Source organism: Tachysurus vachellii, chromosome 15 (assembly GCF_030014155.1).
Source record: "Tachysurus vachellii isolate PV-2020 chromosome 15, HZAU_Pvac_v1, whole genome shotgun sequence".
In the NCBI taxonomy this organism is placed as follows: Eukaryota; Metazoa; Chordata; class Actinopteri; order Siluriformes; family Bagridae; genus Tachysurus; species Tachysurus vachellii.
Window position 1 is genome coordinate 19772003 of NC_083474.1, and position 21570 is coordinate 19793572.

Below are 21570 nucleotides of genomic sequence, written 5' to 3' on the forward strand. Positions count from 1 at the left end.
AAACAAAGCAGAGTAAGCTTTCCTGAATGTTACCTTCTGGTTTATTTACGTTCTCTATCTCACATGCATACAAGCGTATAGCATGTTAAAGGCTAACTGCATTGTAATCATTAACCAGCAGTTTCTTTAGCCAGGCGACGCTGGTGGTCTTGTTAAGTGACTGATTTGTGCTGCCAGTGTCCAGACAGATCCTGTCATCTCTCCGGCCCTCATCTCGCAGAAACGGCCGCATGATGGATGATCCTGTCAGCGTGCTCACGGTAGCTGGAGCGATTTTTCTTCCGCAGCTGAATAAAACGAGCAGCAAAGTGCCAGAATCTGGGTTAGTGCTTTCACATTCAGAGCAGAACAAGAACAATAATGTGATGTTCATCTGAGAGACGTTCATTACAGTTATCTGGCTGTAAGGCTGCAGACGGGATTTTATTCCTTCTGCTTCTAAACAGAGATGAGGTGTCCTTAAATGTTGCCTGATACACCTGGTTCTATTGAATACATTTACACCGTTTCATTAAAACCCCAAACTTTTAGATTCACTTCGATATTTTATGTTAATTGACCAAGTCATGACTCAAGTCATACCAGTTTAATACACTGGAAAACATTTTGTTTATTTTATTGTATTCAATAAATACTGAATTAGCAGTTTCCTCTTACACTTAGTCACAATTTTATACATTTATTGAGAAACAAGCAAGTTCCTTTTTTTGGAAGAAGGAATGTTATATGAGTTATAAATTCCTTTACCAGTTTGTCTTTTTTTTCTATCTTGAGGTGGAAATGATAAAAAAAAAAAATAAATTAAAAAAAAAAAAAAAAAAAAAAAGGGATCAAATGTCAAATGTTAAATAAATGTTTCCTTATAGAAAATGTCAGCATATCAACGATAAAATATTTATTTTCTAATATAAAATTATTATTTTTTTTTGCTTAGATATTATTTCTATTTATCCAGAGTGACTTACAGCCGTGATACAGTTTTAGCAGTAGAGGTATAAATGTATTGTTCAGAGACCAGCAAGGGCATCATGGCAGCACTGGGATTTGACCTCATGACCTTCTAATCAGTAGCCCAATGCCTTGCCTACTGAGATAACACTGATCCATTCATGCTAATGTGATATCAAGAATTAATCAACACTTCCTGATTAATCCAAATCTAGAACAGTGCTGAGGTATAAAAATACTTAAGGCAGCCAATTAAATCCAGACCATTTTGTATGATGATCTTATTCATCTAAAGATCTATGCATTTTTTCTAAATGCGTTAAATTTACCTACAAAAACAAAGAAATAATATTGAAAAATCTGAAATAATTTTACTTAGAATCAGTTTCACTCTTGACAATTTTCCAACCTCTACACAAATGTTCTGCTGCGAATAAACAATGTTAATGTGTCGTAGATCTTACGGGGGATACGTTAAACACACTGAGGTCAGACAGAGTAATGAGAGCGTGTGAGAGGTGTAATGACAGCAGAGTTGTGGCTCACTGAGAGAGAGAGACAGAGAGAGAGAGAGAGAGAGAGAGAGAGAGACAGAGAGAGAGACAGCGAGATAGAGACAGAGAGACAGCAAGATAGAGACAGAGAGAGACAGAGAGAGAGACAAATAGAGAGAGAGAGAGACAGAGAGAGAGAGAGAGACAGAGAGAGAGAGAGACAGAGAGAGACAGAGAGAGAGAGATAGAGACAGACAGACAGACAGAGAGAGAGAGAGAGACAGGGAGAGAGAAAAAGAGAGAGAGAGAGAGAGAGAGAGAGAGAGAGAGAGAGAGAGAGAGAGAGATAGAGACAGACAGACAGAGAGAGAGAGAGAGAGAGAGAGAGAGAGAGAGGGAGAGAGAAAAAGAGAGAGAGAGAGAGAGAGAGAGAACAAACACACACACAGAGAGAGAGAGAGAGAGAGAGAGAGAGAGAGAGAGAGAGAGAGAGAGAGAGAGAGACAGACAGACAGACAGACAGAGAGAGAGAGAGAGAGAGAGAGAGAGAGACAGACAGACAGACAGACAGAGAGAGAGAGAGAGAGAGAGAGAAAGAGGAAGAGGGAGAGAGAGAGAGAGAGAGAGAGAGAGAGAGAGAGAGAGAGAGAGAGAACAAACACACACAGAGAGAGAGAGAGAGAGAGAGAGAGAGAGAGACAAATAGAGAGAGACAGAGAGAGAGACAGAGAATGAGAGAGAGAGAGAGAGAGAGAGAGAGAGAGAGAGACAGAGAGACAGAGAGAGATTCAGAGACAGAGATAGAGACGGAGAGACAGACAGAGAGAGACAAAGAGAGATAGAGATTTTGTCTGGGGGTTTATTCGTCATGCAAAACAATACACAGTATGATCAGATTGTTACATAATAAATACCAGGATGAAATATTACACTTTCATTTATTTGCGCTCACTGGATCAGGAATCAGACACAATTCCTCAGACACAATCACCTGGTGAATAAATTAAAGATTTGGAGATCTTTGGACAAGATTTAGATTTAGGTTTAACCTTACACCTTACTTAAAAGCTAATCTTGATTGCACTTGCTTAATTTATTTAATCCTGGGTTTAGTTTGAACATCCGAAAGAATCAAAAATGAATCCTGTTGACTTTAAATCCAAAAAAAAGGAAAGAAAAAAGACAAGAAGCAAAACCAGGATAGACGATACAACACAAATGTTGTGTTAATTTACTGAGGAAATACTTTGCAGGTTTAAATGAACAAACTAATCAGGAATCAAACTGAACAGGTGAGAAGAACCAGGACACGTTCTGTTGGTAGCATCCAGTGACAAGGCAGGACATGAACCAGAATAAAACACACGTGACGATGCGAACAAACACAGAAACATGAAGTGAGATGCTTATTGAACAGTTTCATTGAGTGACCAATCCAATCCAGCCTTTTTTTTTTATTTTGCAATAGGCATAAATGTGTCCTCTGGCTGCTTCCAATATAAATATACTTCTGTTCCTATATGGGCTGATTATTTTTTACTTCCTGGATCATGTCATGTAAAGGAGAAGCAGAGAGGATAAAGTGCATGTAGGAAATTGATTAAAAACAACAATAAGCAGTTTATTAACAGTTTATTAGACATGATATTAGAGGCTAAAAAAACACGAGGCTAAACGATACAAAACATTCATTCATTCATCTTCTACCGCTTATCCGAACTACCTCGGGTCACGGGGAGCCTGTGCCTATCTCAGGCGTCGTTGGGCATCAAGGCAAGATACACCCTGGACGGAGTGCCAACCCATCGCACACAAACTCAGCCACTCACGCAATCACACACTACGGACAATTTTCCAGAGATGCCAATCAACCTACCATGAGGAAACCGGAGTACCCGGAGGAAACCCCCGAGGCACGGGGAGAACATGCAAACTCCACACACACACACAAGGTGGAGGCGGGAATCGAACCCCGACCCTGGAGATGTGAGGCGAACGTGCTAACCACTAAGCCACCGTGCCCCCCGATACAAAACCTACAGCTTGGTAATTGACAGGACACGGATAAATATTTAACAATGAACAGAACACAAACAAAGGTTTAAATAAATTTAGGAAGCAATAATAGGATAATAATAGGAATAATCAGGAAGCAAAGTTAAAGCAGGTGAGACGAATCAGGACACGTGGTGTAGGAGTCACATCTAATGACAAGGTAGGACATGAACCAAAAATTTTTTTACTTCATTATTGCTCAAACTGTAAAAGTCCACTTGCACGTGCGTGTGTATGTAACTAGTGTAAAATATTAAATTGGCACGAGCGTTCAGATCATGAAGTGAAACCAATACAATTGGGGAAGTCATGGCCTAATGGTTAGAGAGTTTGACTCCTAACCCTAAGGTTGTGGGTTCGAGTCTCGGGCCGGCAATACCACGACTGAGGTGCCCTTGAGCAAGGCACCGAACCCCCAACTGCTCCCTGGGTGCCGCAGCATAAATGGCTGCTCACTGCTCCGGGGGTGTGTTCATGGTGTGTGTGTGTTCACTGCTGTGTGTGTGCACTTTGGATGGGTTAAATGCAGAGAACGAATTCTGAGTATGGGTCACCGTTCTTAGCTGTATGTCACATCACTCACTTACTTACTTACAAAGCAGTGCATCTTCACAAGTCTCCAGCATGTGCTCTTCTATATTATAGCTTTGGGCAGTAATGTAGTCATATATATCTCACTGAGCTGATTATTATTCTGTTAAATCAAGCGTGTGATCAGGCACCGCTGCCTGTTCTTACACTCTCTGTATTTACTCCGTATAGAGACTCTTATATAGATCTGCGTGACTCGAGTACTGTTAATGTAAATTGAGTTCTTGACCTTCTGAGCACTTCATTAGAGATTAGAGGAGTGGTAGGAAAAGTGGTGAAAGTCTTTCTGAGACATGAGGAGCATGAGTATGAGGAGATTTCTGAGTATGAGGAACAGCAATAGGGCATGGTGGCTTAGTGGTTAGCACGTTCTCCTCACACCTCCAGGGTTGGAGGTTCGATTGCCGCCTCCGCCTTGTGTGTGTGGAGTTTGCATGTTCTCCGAGTGCCTCGGGGGTTTCCTCCGGGTACTACGGTTTCCTCCCCCGGTCCAAAGACATGCATGGTAGGTTGATTGGCATCTCTGGAAAATTGTCCGTAGTGTGTGATTGTGTGAGTGAATGAGAGTGTGTGTGTGCCCTGTGATGGGTTGGCACTCCGTCCAGGGTGTATCCTGCCTTGATGCCCGATGACGCCTGAGATAGGCACAGGCTCCCCGTGACCCGAGGTAGTTCGGATAAGCGGTAGAAAATGAGTGAGTGAGGAACAGCAATTAAATCGTTATGTAAGAAAGGTATAAAAGTTATAGGAAAATAATCAGTAACAGCAAATGTTTTATTCATCTCATACCACCTCCATCCCTTCATCAAAAACATTCTGCAACGAAAGCTTTTTAATTAATAATTCAGAGAAATCACATCTGTTAGATGAGTTAAAAAAAGATCATGATATTTTGTCATTTTGAATTTCAGTGAAGATTAACACATCTATTCCAGAAGACAACTTACTTTCTTTGTGTAAACAACTTTACCACTTAAGTTATAGCAACTGTAAATATTGTCATACCAGCTTCTTTTCTTTTTTCACAGAAAGCTTACAACATGGCTTTACACACTGGAAAGTGTTCCCTGGTTGATTATACACCTCGGGTGTGTAAACCGAATCCGAAAAGGTTTATGTAGTTTAACAGGTTTCATTCTGCTCATATTTCACCCAGAGTTAACAATGAATCCTGGATTAGGCAGGGCAAGTTTATTTGTATAACACATTCATTCATTCATTCATTCATCTTCTATCTTCCCCGTGACCCGAGCTATATATTGATGCCCGAGCCTGTGCCTATCTCAGGCGTCATCGGGGATCAAGGCAGGATACACCCTGGACGGAGTGCCAACCCATCACAGGGCACACACACACACACACACACACACACACACACACACACTCTCTTATTCACTCACACACTACGGACAATTTTCCAGAGATGCCAATCAACCTACCATGCATGTCTTTGGACCGGGGGAGGAAACCGGAGTACCCGGAGGAAACCCCCGAGGCACGGGGAGAACATGCAAACTCCACACACACAAGGTGGAGGCGGGAATCGAACCCCGACCCTGGAGGTGTGAGGCGAACGTGCTAACCACTAAGCCACCGTGCCCCCCCCGTATAACACATTTCATACACAAAAGTCATTCAAAGTGCTTTACACAGAAATTAGAAAACAGTTTATAAGAGAGAAAAAAAAATATATGTAAAGATAAGAGACACACGATAAAATCATAATAAAAACAAAGAACAATTAAAAAAAATAAATGAGATTTTAATAAAAAAATTTCATTCATTCATCTTCTACCGCTTATCCGAACTACCTCGGGTCACGGGGAGCCTGTGCCTATGTCTTTGGACCGGGGGAGGAAACTGGAGTAACCGGAGGAAACCCCCGAGGCACGGGGAGAACATGCAAACTCCACACAAACAAGGTGGAGGCGGGAATCGAACCCCAACCCTGGAGGTGTGAGGCGAACGTGCTAAATACTAAGCCACCGTGCCCCCCTCAAAAACAGTTTAAAATATGTTGAAAAGAATAAAACAGGATCGTTTCGTTCCTCCATATCAAATCGTTTCGTTCCTCCATATCAAATATGTTGAAAAGAATAAAACAGACGTTCGTTCCTTCATATCCGACTCCCGCAAATTGTTTATGTCACATATTCCCCCTTCTTACGGCAAACACTTCCCTGATGTTAAGTGATGTTACGCCAAGGTTTTCACATCAAATGAGGTTTTCATGCGCTGTTCAGTTTCTGATTGGATGTCTGTTGCTAAGCGACTAGTCGACACATTCAGTCACAGCATCATTTCACACTGTACATGTCTGGTACCACAATGTGGGGTTAACTACTGTACAATACTGTACTTCTAAACTGTGTAACATTCCTCTAACACGGATTAAAAGCGGGGATTAGTATGACAATAAATCCGGGGTTAAACGCAGTGTAAAAAGCTGTATTGAGTGTCCAGCTACAGCTACATACAGCTACCTGTTTTTGTGTTACTATAGAAACCATAACCTATTGAACGAGTCGCTGTTCTAACATAAATCAACAATACTGCTATGTAATTATACACAGGATGGGAATTGATGTAGCCTGGATACAGTAAATACACTCCATACTCTTCATGATCACACTAACACTAACACCCTATCGCAGCTTAGTAACCGTAAATGGTTAAATCCACTTGCTATCACATTTGACACAGCGACAATCTGTACAGAGGCTGGTCTTAGAGTGGGTGTGAGAGAGTGTGTGTACAGTGTACAGAATGTTTAGCTGCCAGTTCTGAGTGTGGAGTAATATCAGAGCAGCCGGACACTGGGCCGAGCTCCAGAGACACATGCTCGCTGTACTATTTCTGGCTGCGGTGTTTTGATTGGAACGGAGTTACCCTCAGTCACCTTGTCCAAGGGTTTCTACTGCAGATAGTGTGCGTGCCCAACACTTCATTTAATAACACAGAGGTTAGGTTGCTGTTTAGAGTTTTAAGGGTTATACTGGTTAACAAAAAGCCAGTTTATTTTTTTCTACAGTATATAATCTTTTTATTTGCCATTTGTAGGATTTGTAAACAATTCAAGGACATAAAAATGATCTAAATCATGCCTCTCACTATAAAAACTCCAACTTAACCTAGAGTATAAAGATGGAAATCTCAGCCTTTAAAACAGAAGGACAAAAGTACAGTGGGTGTGTGAAAAGACTTGCTAGTGTTATTTTATCTTTTCCAGTTGTCGTTAGATTTTTGGAAAGTTGCAGTTCATTGAATCACAATACATTCATGGTGATACAGGAGGAAGTGATGTCATCTCTCAGTTCCCGTGTTTAATCCTGAGCTCACAGTCTACAGGTGGTTTGCTTGTAGTTCTCTGGTTTCCTTCTCAAATCCCGTCCACCTCATGCCCATTCTTCCTGATAAAGGCTGAGGATCCACAGTGTTCCTCTCACAATCTACACACTAAACATCATAAAAATATTCTTCTATAACCATAATAGCTATGAGAGTACACAGGCTGATATCCATCCATCCATCCATCCATCCATCCATCCATCCATCCATCCATTTTCTGTAGTGCTTAGCCTAAAAAGGTCTCAGGGAGCCTGGAGTCTCTCCCAGGAGACACTTAGCACAAGGTGGGGGATTCCCTGGATGGGGTGTCAACACATCACACTCACACATACATTCATACATTACAGACAATCTAGAGATGTTGACAACAATCAGCCTACAATTCTTAGCTCGTCTTTGGAGTACGAGAGGAAGTCGGGGTACCTCGAGGAAACCCCTGAAGCATAGGGAGAACAAGCAAAGACGGGACTCGAACCCACATCCCTGGAGGTGCAGGGCTGATATCCCCTAATTTACTTTTACTAATACACTCTATGTAGAATAGAAGCCTTTATTTTGTCACATTTACATTACAGCACAGTGAAATTCATTCTTCACATAGCCAATTTAGAGTGGGCTACAAAGCACAGGGTAGTCATGATACAGCACCACTGGACCAGAGAGGGTTAAGAGCCTTGCTCAAGTTCCCAGGAGTGACAGCTTGGCATTGCTGGGGTTTGAACCCTGATCCTCTGATCAACAACCCAGAGCCCAAAGCACTTGAGCTACTTTCCCCTTTACTGTAGTTGACTAAATTTTGTAACAAAAACTGCAGATCTGGCAACAACGGTTAAAGCATTTATGCTTTCTTCTGAATATCACCATAATAATTAACACACTCTAAGAAGTTCACGTTATTCCAGAAACAAATGACTTCTTGGCATTTCATTCACTTTGATGTTTATCAGTGCTGAATGTCGCGCCGACGCCTTCAGCACATTTACTTTTGATTATCTAGAAAAATAGTCTTGTCGCTAAGTAAACTGTTAGTTTAATTTTTAGTTTACTTAGAAAATGTTCAACGAATCCCCTTACAGGAAATGCCACGTATTAAAAATGAGATATTAATACTGTACATATATAATACTGTACATGAGAATTCTAGCAGGAGTGAGTCAAACACACAAGTCCTTTTATTCGGCTCCTAAACTAGTAGCTGAAGTATTATAAAAGTAAGTTACAAATTACAAATTAAATACAGCCAGCAGGACGATTACTGCAAATAAACACAAAATAATAATAATAATAATAATAATAATAATAATAATAATAATAATAATAATAATAAACAGTATAAATTTGTGTCTTTTAATCTGAATGACTAAAAACCCTAAAGGTTTGCTGCTGCAGTTTATTAATAAATTAGCTATAGACTTGGTATGTGTGTGTGTGAATTCTCTGACAGTGTGTGTGTGTGTGTGTGTGTGTGTGTGTGTGTGTGTGTGTGTGAGTGTGTCTGTGAGTGTGTGTGTCTGAATGTGTGTGTGAATTCTCTGACTGTGTGTGTGTGTGTGTGTGAATTCTCTGACAGTGTGTGTGTGTGAATTCTCTGACTGTGTGTGTGTGTGTGTGTGTGTGTGTGTGTGTGTGTGTGTGTGTGTGTGTGTGTGTGTGTGTGTGAATTCTCTGACAGTGTGTGTGTGTGTTTGTGTGAATTCTCTGACTGTGTGTGCGTGTGTGTGTTTGTGTGAATTCTATGACAGTGTGTGTGTGCGTGTGTGTGTGTTTGTGTGAATTCTATGACAGTGTGTGTGTGTGTGTGTGTGTGTGTGTGTGTGTGTGTGTGTGAATTCTCTGACAGTGTTTGTGTGTGCTTGTGTGAATTCTCTGACAGTGTGTGTGTGTGTGTGTGTGTGTGTGTGTGTGTGTGTGTGTGTGTGTGTGTGTGAATTCTCTGACAGTGTGTGTGTGTTTGTGTGAATTCTCTGACAGTGTGTGTGTGTGTGTGTGTGTGTGTGTGTGTGTGAATTCTCTGACAGTGTGTGTGTGTGTGTGTGTGTGTGTGTGTGTGTGAATTCTCTGACAGTGTGTGTGAGTGTGTTTGTGTGTGTGTGTGAATTCTCTGACAGTGTGTGTGTGTGTTTGTGTGAATTCTCTGACAGTGTGTGTGTGTGTGTGTGTGAATTCTCTGACAGTGTGTGTGTGTTTGTGTGTATGTGCTGCAGAGATGAAAATCAGTTGCCGCTCTTAGAAACTTTTGCTGGTTCCTGAAGCGGTGTTTTCTGAACGTCAAGCAGAATCTGATAATAAAGTTATAAATGCAGGATTTAGATTGTTATGACCCGCTTAAGTTTTCTTATAGCGGTCTGGATAAACATTTAGAGGGTGACGTCTTTGATTTATTTTCTCTAAACAAACTTTAGAAAGGTCGTTATTCATCACAGGAGTAGACGTTCATGCTCTTCTTTGCTGTAAGAGGTTTATATTGTGGAAACAGAGTCCTTGAGCTATTTTATTTATGATGCTGTAATTATGAAGAGTTTAGCTAAGTTTCAGGTTTGTATGTAAGTGTGTTTGAGGTAAAGGCCTTTTCCCAGGGATGAAAAATATTTCCAGCCCAATAAACACCTCTAAAAGTCTTTGGACAGGGAGACAATTTCTCGCTTAATCATTGCAGTAACATACAGTATCATCATCCTGTTGTGTCCGGTCTCTCTTAATGAATAAACAAACAAACAAACAAACAAACAAATAAACAAACAAACACATAAATAAATTAATAGATAGATAGATAGATAGATAGATAGATAGATAGATAGATAGATAGATAGATAGAAACATTAAGCCACACAGAAAGAAAGAAAGAAAGAAAGAAAGAAAGAAAGAAAGAAAGAAAGAAAGCTTTTTAAAGCACACTTACTTATTGTGTGTGTGTGTGTGTTTTGTGTGTGTCACACAGCAAGAGGTGAAAATTTAGCAGAAATTAGATTTGAGAGTCTAACAGCGCTATGGTATATATTGGTGTTAATCAGACAACTGTACATTAGTCTTTGCGTGTGTGTGTGTGTGTGTGTGTGTGTGTGTGTGTGTGTGTGGTTAGCGGCCTTTTGTTACCTTATTTGGGAACTGATAAGGTGTGTGATATTCAGTGAAGCATTAAGAAATGAAACTGTATGTGTGTGTTAAAGTGGATGAGTGTTATTCTGAGTGATGAGGATGTTAAGAACTGTGTGTTATTTCCTCCAAGGTGTAGAAGTGTGTGTGTGTGTGTGTGTGTGTGTGTGTGTGTGTGTGTGTGTGTGTGTGTGACTGTGTGTTCTTGCACTAAAGGGAAAAAGGGAGGAAAGGTGTGAGTTTGTGTCTCTCTGAAGTGCATTTAGCTTGACGGTGTAATGCTAGGTTTCTCTGTCTCTCTCTCTCTCTCTCTCTCTCTCTCTCTCTATTATACACTCTTCCCTACAGTAGATTCCTTGAAGAACCTTGCAAGATGAAGAACTCTGAATAATGCTAGAATACATGTTATTCTCCATGTGTCTCCCAAAGGGACGCCAGTGTCTCTCCTATGAGACGTCTCAACCCATATCCATCACTCATTACGTCTCCATGGTCACGGAGATGCTCCATATCGCTGTTTAACGCTCCCATCCAGCATCTATCAGCAGATCGGAACATTCTGTGTTTACTCTGACATTCGACAGTCAGCAGACCGTTTTATCAAAAGTGACTTTTGTTTAAGATTTTATAGAGTGGCACAACCCTAACCACCGTTAGTGGTGAAGGTAGACTCTGAATACGAGTCACTTCTAAATACATCAATATAAAGAAGCATTAAATCCCTAACCACTGCATATAAGACATTTTTTAACACATTATATTATCATATGTTTAAAAGGAAAAAATAATAAACGCATTGTGTATCAAATTAGGTCAATGACCTCTTCAGAAGGGCTTTTCACACCTGAAATATTTCCCCTGGGTCCTAGTAAACTCCAGTTAAACAGAATCCTGAGCTTTCACCCTGTACGTTCCTAAACCCTTCTGCAAACTTCTGTTTTTTTTGCATATTTGTGCATCAACATCCCTGATTGGATAAATCCAGCATGTGACTGCTTTAAATAACAACTCGTTTCCTACTTTAACATCAGAGAGAAACAAAATCGGGTTTGTTGTTCTGCACCCAAGCAGGTTCTGTTATCTTTGCATGTGGTGACCTAGTGGTTAAGGTGTTAGACTACCAAATCGAAAGGTTGTGAGTTCAAATCCCAGGTCCACCAAGCCGACGGGCCCCTGAGCAAGGCCCTAAACCCTCAGTTGTACAAAACAAGATAAAATGTAAATTGCTCTGGATAAGGCTATCTACCAAATGGCGTAAACATTATCTTTTACAGCTTTATCATCTTTTAAGTTGGTCATAAAGGCGACCGGACGTCCGTTCATTGATATCCAATTTCCACTCATTTTTCAAATTTGACGTATTTCACCCTCGCTATGGCGCGCACTTCCATGATGTTCAGTGTTTTGCCACCTGATATGAGGCATGATATGAGGCAAGCACTGTTCGCTTTCTGATTGGGTGTCTGTTGCTAAGCAACTAGCCCTAACATTCTAACACAAACACATATCTGTATCTCAGCTCCCGGTGCTCTGGCAATGTCAACAAATGGAAATAAATTGGGGGTTAATAAGAACTAGGTCTGGACCTGACTAGCTTTATCATACGTATGAGTTAACCTACATACGTTTTGCACATAAGGCAGCAGGATTTTTGAAAGGTCGCATGCTAATCGTGACGCGATTCTCTCGGGACAGAGTGTCAGAGTGTGGTGCTGATTATTAAGTAAATCACACAGACTTAAGGACAGCAACTATGACTGTTCACATCAACGGACGAAGACCTACAAGACGACGGTTATACTGTAACAATGAGGAAATAAGGGAGGTTAATAAGAGAGGACAGACAATATGCTTCATGAAGAATAAAAAAGTAGTATCATTATTTGAGACTTTAATACTTTTTCTTTAGGATGAATAAGTGTTTCTGCAAAAGACACAAGACCAAAACAGGCTGCACTGCTCTTCGCTGTCTGATCAATATCAATGTAAGCAGAGAGCTTCAAGATTGAAAAGTGAACATCAGCTCTGTTCCTGTAAATGAGACGAGACCATTTACAAAGATGTTGTCCAAAACATGACGGACCTCATTAACCAAACTGGATACCAACTAATTTATTCAGATATTGTTTGATGGAGCATTTACACACGAAATGTGGCATAAATTTGAAAAACTTCCATGTGAAGTTTCACATGTGAAATCCATGTGATTCCTCAGCTTGTGATTTTATGCAAATTCATGTGAAGCTTGATGGTTTGGCTAAATCCTTTAATTGTAATGTTATTAATAGATTTGTATTATCAAGTTTAAAATGCTTATATTGTTATTGGACAATTATTGTTATTGTTATATGACATTGGACAAAATAAAATCCAATAAAATCCATAACTCATTTACTGTATATTAATGCGCAAGTTAATGATCGGAAAGAACACAATCCACAAATGACAGAAAAAAGACTTAATATTCAAAAGAAGAAAGAGTTAGCATGTATTTATGGTAGCTGATGCGATGCAGTGGATGAGCTGCGTTATTGGAAGATTTAGCATGCTGCACTTAGGAGATAGGAGGCGCTATTTCAGTGTTTAGATGAGGCACTCTTTCAGTGTTTAGCCCTCTGGGGTCTGACCATTTTGTGACACTGGCAGAGGTTCTGACATGCTCTTACATTTGGTCTTTTTTCAGTTACTTCAAAACATATTAATGGCTAATATCACATAACACTGTATTCAGCACAAACTGGGCTACAATATTATGTAAGTAAAATGTATGTACATGTTTGTATTTTTAAGTAAATGATGTTTATGCGTGGTTAGTAAAAAAAAGAAAAAGAAAGGTTGCTGAAATAAGGCCAAGAAACACATACTAAACATTTGTTCACAAACAATGAAGTTCTCTACTCTTGTAGAGTTGAGAATTTGCTACAAAAAGATGTAAAAACCATTTTACCCACTCATTCACATGAAACAATACATTGATTTAACTTTTGTAAGACAGTTTTTGTTGTATAAAGGCAATATGCGAGGGCGGGTCAATGGTCATGAATATTGATGATTCACACCTGAGGAGGCCCAACCCCCTAATGGCTTAGTTTGGATTGTGTTGACAAATGAATGAGTGTGGGGTGTTTACTCAAAGAGAAAATCTTTTGCTTGTAGTTTAATAAAATAGTGTACAATAAAGTACAAAAGACTTTTATATCTGTACTTGACAAAATAAGACTTTTATTTTACCAATGGTAAAAAAACATGAACAATACAATAGAGTCAAGAGTCAAGAAGCTTTATTGTATGGAATGATTCTTTACAATATAAAAAATAAGATATAAATTCGTAAGCCATCACACACTGTGAATCTTTGAGAATGGAGTTTAAATGTCGTCATGCCATTGCTCAAAACAGTTCCTATTTAACTGAACACACATTAGTCTCAGTTGCTTTGAGAACTGACAGAGACCTACAGTGTGTGTGAGTAGCAGGTGATGGTAAAGGTAAAGGTGATGCAGACACATTCCTAAAAAAAAAAAAACAACATAATTAGTCTCATCGTGTATTTTCCAAAGTACTAAGCAACACATTAGTAATAATAATATATAACTAATATATACTAATATACAATATAACAGAAAAATGGGTACATGTGGACGTACTCTTTTTTGTTCCCAGTTGCGTTGCTGCGTGCCCTCGTGCGAGTATCAGACGAAGGTGAACGTGTTGCAGCCACATTCCTAAAAAAAAATCTCATAATTAGTTTCATGTATTTGCAAAGTACAAAGCAACACACTATATTGCAACACAGCAATATTACTCATACTGAGAACATAAAAAAGGGTAAATGTGGCTTACACTGGATGAATGTCGCTCGCGTTGCTGCGTGCCCTCGTGCGAGTATCAGACGAAGGTGAACGTGTTGCAGCCACATTCCTAAAAAAATATCATAATTAGTATCATGTATTTTCAAAGTACAAAGCAACACAATTAATATAATGTATTTTCCACATCAGTAATACAAATATTCTGCACGCATAATAGAAAAAAATGGTTACATGTGGACGTACTCCTTATTGTTCTCGTTGCTGCGCGCCCCCGTGCGAGCATCAAACGAAGGTGAAAGTGTTGCAGCCGGTGCAGGTGAAGACAAGAGTGATGCAGCCACATTCCTACAAAAGTTTTTAATAATTAATATAATGTATTCTCCACAGTAACAAACTTATAAAGCAATAACTAAGCATAGCTGAGATAAAATAATTGGGTACAGAGATGCGCTGTATATGTTTGTTAACGGGCCATTACCAGACATATTTATGGCTAAACATTAACACATGACATCTCCGGGCACATTTACAGCTCATCGACACCACATCGATACATTTGCACCCGAACAGATAGTCACGTAAACAAGACTAGTTGAGGCATAAACACTAGTCAAAATATATTCTAAATAGTGATATTGCTATATAACATATTGTATATTCACATTACATTACATTAAGAGGCGCTTGTTCAGTGTTTAGAGAAGGTGTTCTTTCAGTGTTTAGAGAAGGTGTTGTTTCAGTGTTTAGAGAAGGTGTTGTTTCAGTGTTTAGAGAAGGTGTTCTTTCAGTGTTTAGAGAAGGTGTTGTTTCAGTGTTTAGAGAAGGTGTTGTTTTAGTGTTTAGAGAAGGTGTTGTTTCAGTGTTTAGAGGAGGCGCTTGTTCAGTATTTAGAGAAGGTGTTGTTTCAGTGTTTAGAGAAGGTGTTCTTTCAGTGTTTACAGAAGGTGTTCTTTCAGTGTTTACAGAAGGTGTTCTTTCAGTGTTTAGATGAGGCACTATTTCAGTGTTTAAAGGAGGAGCTCTTTCAGTGTTTATAGAAGGTGTTCTTTCAGTGTTTAGAGGAGGAACTCTCTCAGTGTTTAGAGGAGGCGCTATTTCACTGTTTAGGGGAGGAGCTTGTTCAGTGTTTAGAGGAGGCACTATTTCAGTGTTTAGAGGAGGCACTATTTCAGTATTTAGAGAAAGTGTTCTATTAGTGTTTAGAGGAGGCACTATTTCAGTGTTTAAAGGAGGAGCTCTTTCAGTGTTTATACAAGGTGTTCTTTCAGTGTTTATAGGAGGCGCTCTTTCAGTGTCTATAGGCGGCGTTATTTCATTGTTAATAGGATGCGCACTTTCAGTGTTTATAGGAGGCGCTCTTTCAGTGTTTAGACAACGCGCTATTTCAGTGTTTATAGGAGGCGCTCTTTCAGTGTCTATAGGAGGCGCACTTTCAGTGTTTAGAGCAGCCGCTCTTTCAGTGTTTAGACAACGCGCTATTTCAGTGTTTATAGGAGGCGCTCTTTCAGTGTCTATAGGAGGCGCACTTTCAGTGTTTAGAGCAGCCGCTCTTTCAGTGTTCAGAGGAGGCACTATTTCACTGTTTAGATGAGATGTTCTTTCAGTGTTTAGACGAGGCGCTCTTTCGGTGTTTAGAGGAGGAGCTATTTTAAAATTTAGAGGAGGTGCTATTTCAGTGTTTAAAGCCTGCGCTTTTTCAGTGTTTAGACGAGGCGCTCTTTTAGTGTTTAGAGGAGGTGCTTTTTCAGTGTTTAAAGGAGATGTTCTTTCAGTTTTTGAAGCAGGTGCTCTTTTAGTGTTTATGGAAGGTGCTCTTTCAGTGTTTAGAGGAGGTGCTCATTCAGTGTTTAGACCAAGCTCTTTTTCAGTGTTTATAGGAGGCATTCTTTTAATGTTAATAGGAGGCACTATTTCTGTGTTAATAGGAGGCGCTCTTTCAGTATATAGAACAGGTGCTCTTTCAGTGTTGATAGGAGGCACTATTTCTGTGTTAATAGGAGGCGCTCTTTCAGTATATAGAACAGGTGCTCTTTCAGTGTTGATAGGAGGCACTATTTCTGTGTTAATAGGAGGCACTCTTTCAGTATTTAGGACAGGTACTCTTTCACTGTTTAGAGGAGGCGCTCTTTCAGTATTTAGAGCAGGCGCTCTTTCAGTGTTTACAGGAGGCACTCTTTCAGTGTTATTAGGAGGTGCTACTTCAGTGTTTAAAGGAGGTGCTATTTCAGTGTTTAAAGGAGGTGCTATTTCACTGTTTATAGGAGGCGCTCTTTCAGTGTTTAGAGCAGGCGCTCTTTCAGTGTTTACAGGAGGCACTCTTTCAGTGTTTAGAGGAGGAGCTCTTTTAGTGTTTAGAGGAGGAGCTCATTCAGTGTTTAGAGGAGGCGCTCTTTCACTGTTTAGAGGAGGCGCTCTTTCAGTGTTTAGAGGAGGCGCTCTTTCAGTGTTTAGAGGAGGCGCTCTTTCAGTGTTTAGAGGAGGTGCTCATTCAGTGTTTAGAGGAGGAGCTCTTTCAGTGTTTAGAGGAGGCGCACTTTCACTGTTTAGAAGAGGAGCTCTTTCAGTTTTTAGAGGAGGCGCACTTTCAGTGTTTTGAGGAGGCGCACTTTCACTGTTTAGAACAGGAGCTCTTTCAGTTTTTAGAGGAGGCGCACTTTCAGTGTTTAGAGGAGGCGCACTTTCACTGTTTAGAAGAGGAGCTCTTTCAGTGTTTAGACAACGCGCTATTTCAGTGTTTATAGGAGGCGCTCTTTCAGTGTCTATAGGAGGCGCACTTTCAGTGTTTAGAGCAGCCGCTCTTTCAGTGTTTAGAGGAGGCACTATTTCAGTGTTTAGAGGAGGCACTATTTCAGTATTTAGAGAAAGTGTTCTATTAGTGTTTAGAGGAGGCACTATTTCAGTGTTTAAAGGAGGAGCTCTTTCAGTGTTTATACAAGGTGTTCTTTCAGTGTTTATAGGAGGCGCTCTTTCAGTGTCTATAGGCGGCGTTATTTCATTGTTAATAGGATGCGCACTTTCAGTGTTTATAGGAGGCGCTCTTTCAGTGTTTAGACAACGCGCTATTTCAGTGTTTATAGGAGGCGCTCTTTCAGTGTCTATAGGAGGCGCACTTTCAGTGTTTAGAGCAGCCGCTCTTTCAGTGTTTAGACAACGCGCTATTTCAGTGTTTATAGGAGGCGCTCTTTCAGTGTCTATAGGAGGCGCACTTTCAGTGTTTAGAGCAGCCGCTCTTTCAGTGTTCAGAGGAGGCACTATTTCACTGTTTAGATGAGATGTTCTTTCAGTGTTTAGACGAGGCGCTCTTTCGGTGTTTAGAGGAGGAGCTATTTTAAAATTTAGAGGAGGTGCTATTTCAGTGTTTAAAGCCTGCGCTTTTTCAGTGTTTAGACGAGGCGCTCTTTTAGTGTTTAGAGGAGGTGCTTTTTCAGTGTTTAAAGGAGATGTTCTTTCAGTTTTTGAAGCAGGTGCTCTTTTAGTGTTTATGGAAGGTGCTCTTTCAGTGTTTAGAGGAGGTGCTCATTCAGTGTTTAGACCAAGCTCTTTTTCAGTGTTTATAGGAGGCATTCTTTTAATGTTAATAGGAGGCACTATTTCTGTGTTAATAGGAGGCGCTCTTTCAGTATATAGAACAGGTGCTCTTTCAGTGTTGATAGGAGGCACTATTTCTGTGTTAATAGGAGGCGCTCTTTCAGTATATAGAACAGGTGCTCTTTCAGTGTTGATAGGAGGCACTATTTCTGTGTTAATAGGAGGCACTCTTTCAGTATTTAGGACAGGTACTCTTTCACTGTTTAGAGGAGGCGCTCTTTCAGTATTTAGAGCAGGCGCTCTTTCAGTGTTTACAGGAGGCACTCTTTCAGTGTTATTAGGAGGTGCTACTTCAGTGTTTAAAGGAGGTGCTATTTCAGTGTTTAAAGGAGGTGCTATTTCACTGTTTATAGGAGGCGCTCTTTCAGTGTTTAGAGCAGGCGCTCTTTCAGTGTTTACAGGAGGCACTCTTTCAGTGTTTAGAGGAGGAGCTCTTTTAGTGTTTAGAGGAGGAGCTCATTCAGTGTTTAGAGGAGGCGCTCTTTCACTGTTTAGAGGAGGCGCTCTTTCAGTGTTTAGAGGAGGCGCTCTTTCAGTGTTTAGAGGAGGCGCTCTTTCAGTGTTTAGAGGAGGTGCTCATTCAGTGTTTAGAGGAGGAGCTCTTTCAGTGTTTAGAGGAGGCGCACTTTCACTGTTTAGAAGAGGAGCTCTTTCAGTTTTTAGAGGAGGCGCACTTTCAGTGTTTTGAGGAGGCGCACTTTCACTGTTTAGAACAGGAGCTCTTTCAGTTTTTAGAGGAGGCGCACTTTCAGTGTTTAGAGGAGGCGCACTTTCACTGTTTAGAAGAGGAGCTCTTTCAGTTTTTAGAGGAGGCGCACTTTCAGTGTTTTGAGGAGGCGCACTTTCACTGTTTAGAACAGGAGCTCTTTCAGTTTTTAGAGGAGGCGCACTTTCAGTGTTTAGAGGAGGCGCACTTTCACTGTTTAGAAGAGGAGCTCTTTCAGTTTTTAGAGGAGGAGCTCTTTCAGTGTTTTTGAGGAGGCGCACTTTCAGTGTTTAGAGGAGGAGCTCTTTCAGTGTTTAGAGGAGGAGCTCTTTCACTGTTTTAGAGGAGGCGCTCTTTCAGTGTTTAGAGGAGGAGCTCTTTCAGTGTTTAGAGGAGGCGCACTTTCACTGTTTAGAGGAGGCGCACTTTCACTGTTTAGAGGAGGCGCTCTTTCAGTGTTTAGAGGAGGCGCTCTTTCAGTGTTTAGAGGAGGAGCTCTTTCAGTGTTTAGAGGAGGCGCACTTTCAGTGTTTAGAGGAGGCGCTTTTTTACTGTTTAAAGGAGGCACTCTTTCAGTATTTAGAGGAGGAGCTCTTTCAGTATTTAGAGGAGGCGCACTTTCAGTGTTTAGAGGAGGTGCTCTTTCAGTATTTAGTCACCCTTTTGACTTTTTATCCTTTTGGGCTTTGCCTATTTCAGAGTTTTGAGGTTGTAGCTAAATGTAATGTGAATCAGCTGTGCCATGACCACATTTGGTCATTTATATCCGATTGGCATTCATTAACATACAAAATTATTTCTTGTTATTCTTAAAACTATTGATTTGTACAAGAATATTTGTCCATATACAACGTATACCTTTGATACATTCGGCTGTTTGGACCTTCTACTGACATAATTATTAATGCAGCTTATATGTGATGTCGTACTCCTTTACCTAACAATGACCTCAAGTACTGAAGCTAAAAGGTCACGTGTTCATTAGTTTATTACATTTAGTGCTTCAGTTTTTATAATAATAAATCAAATTTCCTTGTGATGACAGGAAAATGTCAGATATTCCAATTCTTGTGCAGGAAATTTGGTCCCCACCTAGATACTGTACACACACACACACACACACACACACAGACAGCACATTGAAAGAGACATGATGACATTGACAAAACACGTTGATGACACAATACACAATGCACAATACTATTCAGTGCGAGTGGCTTTGATAGGAAGAGAAGACCAGAAACATGAACCAGGTGTACAAAAGAGAAAAGGTCAAAATGAGGAAAAATAAAAATAAAAAATAAAAATAAAAAATGAGGAGAGAAAGCAAGAGGTGTGAGAGGTTGTGAGGGTGTGCGAGAGGTTGAGAGTGAGTCTTTGTATTCAGTGGAATGTCCTGTCTACGGAGGTAGGAGCAGGCCTGGAGGAACAGTACACAGATGGAAACAAATACAGCATGGTGGGGGTGGAGAGGGGTGAAAGGAGGGCGGAAGGGAGGGAAAAGGGGCGGGGATAAGGTTTGTGCTGTTCCTATCAGGTATAGGCAGGGGCAGGCAGGCTGTAAGAACAAGAGAGGGAAGGGGGGAGAGAGAGTGAGAGAGAGAGAGAGAGAGAGAGAGAAAGAGAGAGAGAGGGGGAGAAGGCGAGAGGTAGACGGAGATGCACACTCTGACTTGCAGAGCCGGTGGCACTGAAGTCAGCTGTAGCAGTGAAATAAAACACAGCCCTGGACTGAAACCTGGGACCCTGAGTCTAGAAGAACAGCACGGGTGACAGGAAATATGTCCGAATCCAACGTTCAGTCCAAGAAGGCCGGCATCCGGGCTGCTGTCATTCTTATTGGACTACTACACAAGTCCAGGAGGCACAAGGAGAGAGAGAGGGAAAGAGAGAAAGAGAAGGAGAGAGAGAAGGAGCGGTGGGTGAACTTCTGTATTCCTTTCCGTCAATGCTCTTGATTTCTGCTTTCGACTTTTAGGTCAGAGAGGATGGTTGAGGATTAATATCGCAATAAACATTTCACTGTACTTCTCTTCTCAGAGGATCAGATGAATCACTGATACCTCTGTAACACCAGACAGCTGCACGGTAAAGGATGTTAAAGTCTATTTTTGCTCTCTAATTCTAGTAGCGGCTCTTAAAATAAGACAGAATTGAAGCCTATGAGTTTTATTACAGCCTTTAAAAAAATCGTGGACGGTTTTTGCTGAAATAAATATAGTGATGCATTCTGTGACCTTAAAGTGATATTGAAAAAACAAAAAAGAAATAAAAAAAAATTAAATATTTTGGGAATCCAAGGATTCGGTCCAAGAAATAAAATTTAAATAAAGGAAAACAGCAACAACAACAAAAAAAAAAACAGCAATAATAAAGAAATCTGCACATTTCTAAACAGTGTGGTATAGTTAGAATTGTAGAGGAACATCTTTATTATATGTAACTGCAACAGAGTTGTAACTTTCCACAGATGTTTTCATGGGGAAATGTGAATCTATGGGGGTTTTTTTTGCAGTGAAAAAAGTGAAGGTCGTGTTTGTGTGGTTTTATGAACAATTAGCCTCTCATACATGCTGGAACTGGGACAGTATGATTGAAACGGATAAAGAGCTGGCTTTGTAGATATAAAGGAAGTGAGATGTACGGGCTTTTGTCGAAGCGACAGGTGTACATCATTCACTCCGGTCCACAAAGTAAATGGATAACTGTCATGAAAAAAAAAAAAAAAGGAAAGCAACAAAACAAGAAAGAAGAAACGCTTTCTCTGGAGAATCCAACATGATGTTTCTGACTATCACAGAATCTCTGTGAAAGCAAAACGAGCTGAAAAGCCTGACTAGATGTTTCCTTAAGTTCCTCCCAGAGGACTTGACCTTTTCACGTCCACTACTTACCTCTCTCACAGGCAATTCCCTGCAAGCCTGAGTGACTGTGT

At 40.5% G+C, this 21570-nt stretch overlaps 1 protein-coding gene and 1 long non-coding RNA gene across 6 annotated transcripts in view; one reads left to right on the forward strand and one right to left on the reverse strand.

The window, feature by feature from the left end:
- The window catches only part of rap1gap2a (RAP1 GTPase activating protein 2a), a 98189-nt gene that overhangs the window by 23865 nt on the left and 52754 nt on the right, over positions 1-21570 (forward strand). For 2 of the 5 annotated variants that reach the window (XM_060888787.1, XM_060888790.1), the window contains exon 1: positions 20271-20553. The exons of 1 other annotated variant lie outside the window; for it this stretch is intronic. In XM_060888787.1, the coding sequence (XP_060744770.1) occupies positions 20417-20553 (137 nt within the window). In that variant the 5' untranslated portion in view covers positions 20271-20416. Of the gene's footprint in view, positions 1-20269; positions 20554-21570 lie in introns of those variants that run through there. 2 more of the 5 variants (XM_060888795.1, XM_060888788.1) reach the window with 2 other exon arrangements.
- Positions 14171-14925, reverse strand: LOC132858453 (uncharacterized). The gene is made up of 3 exons (XR_009649632.1): positions 14585-14925; positions 14373-14450; positions 14171-14254 (listed from the first exon to the last, which is right to left on the reverse strand). It is a non-coding gene; the product is annotated as an uncharacterized LOC132858453 (long non-coding RNA).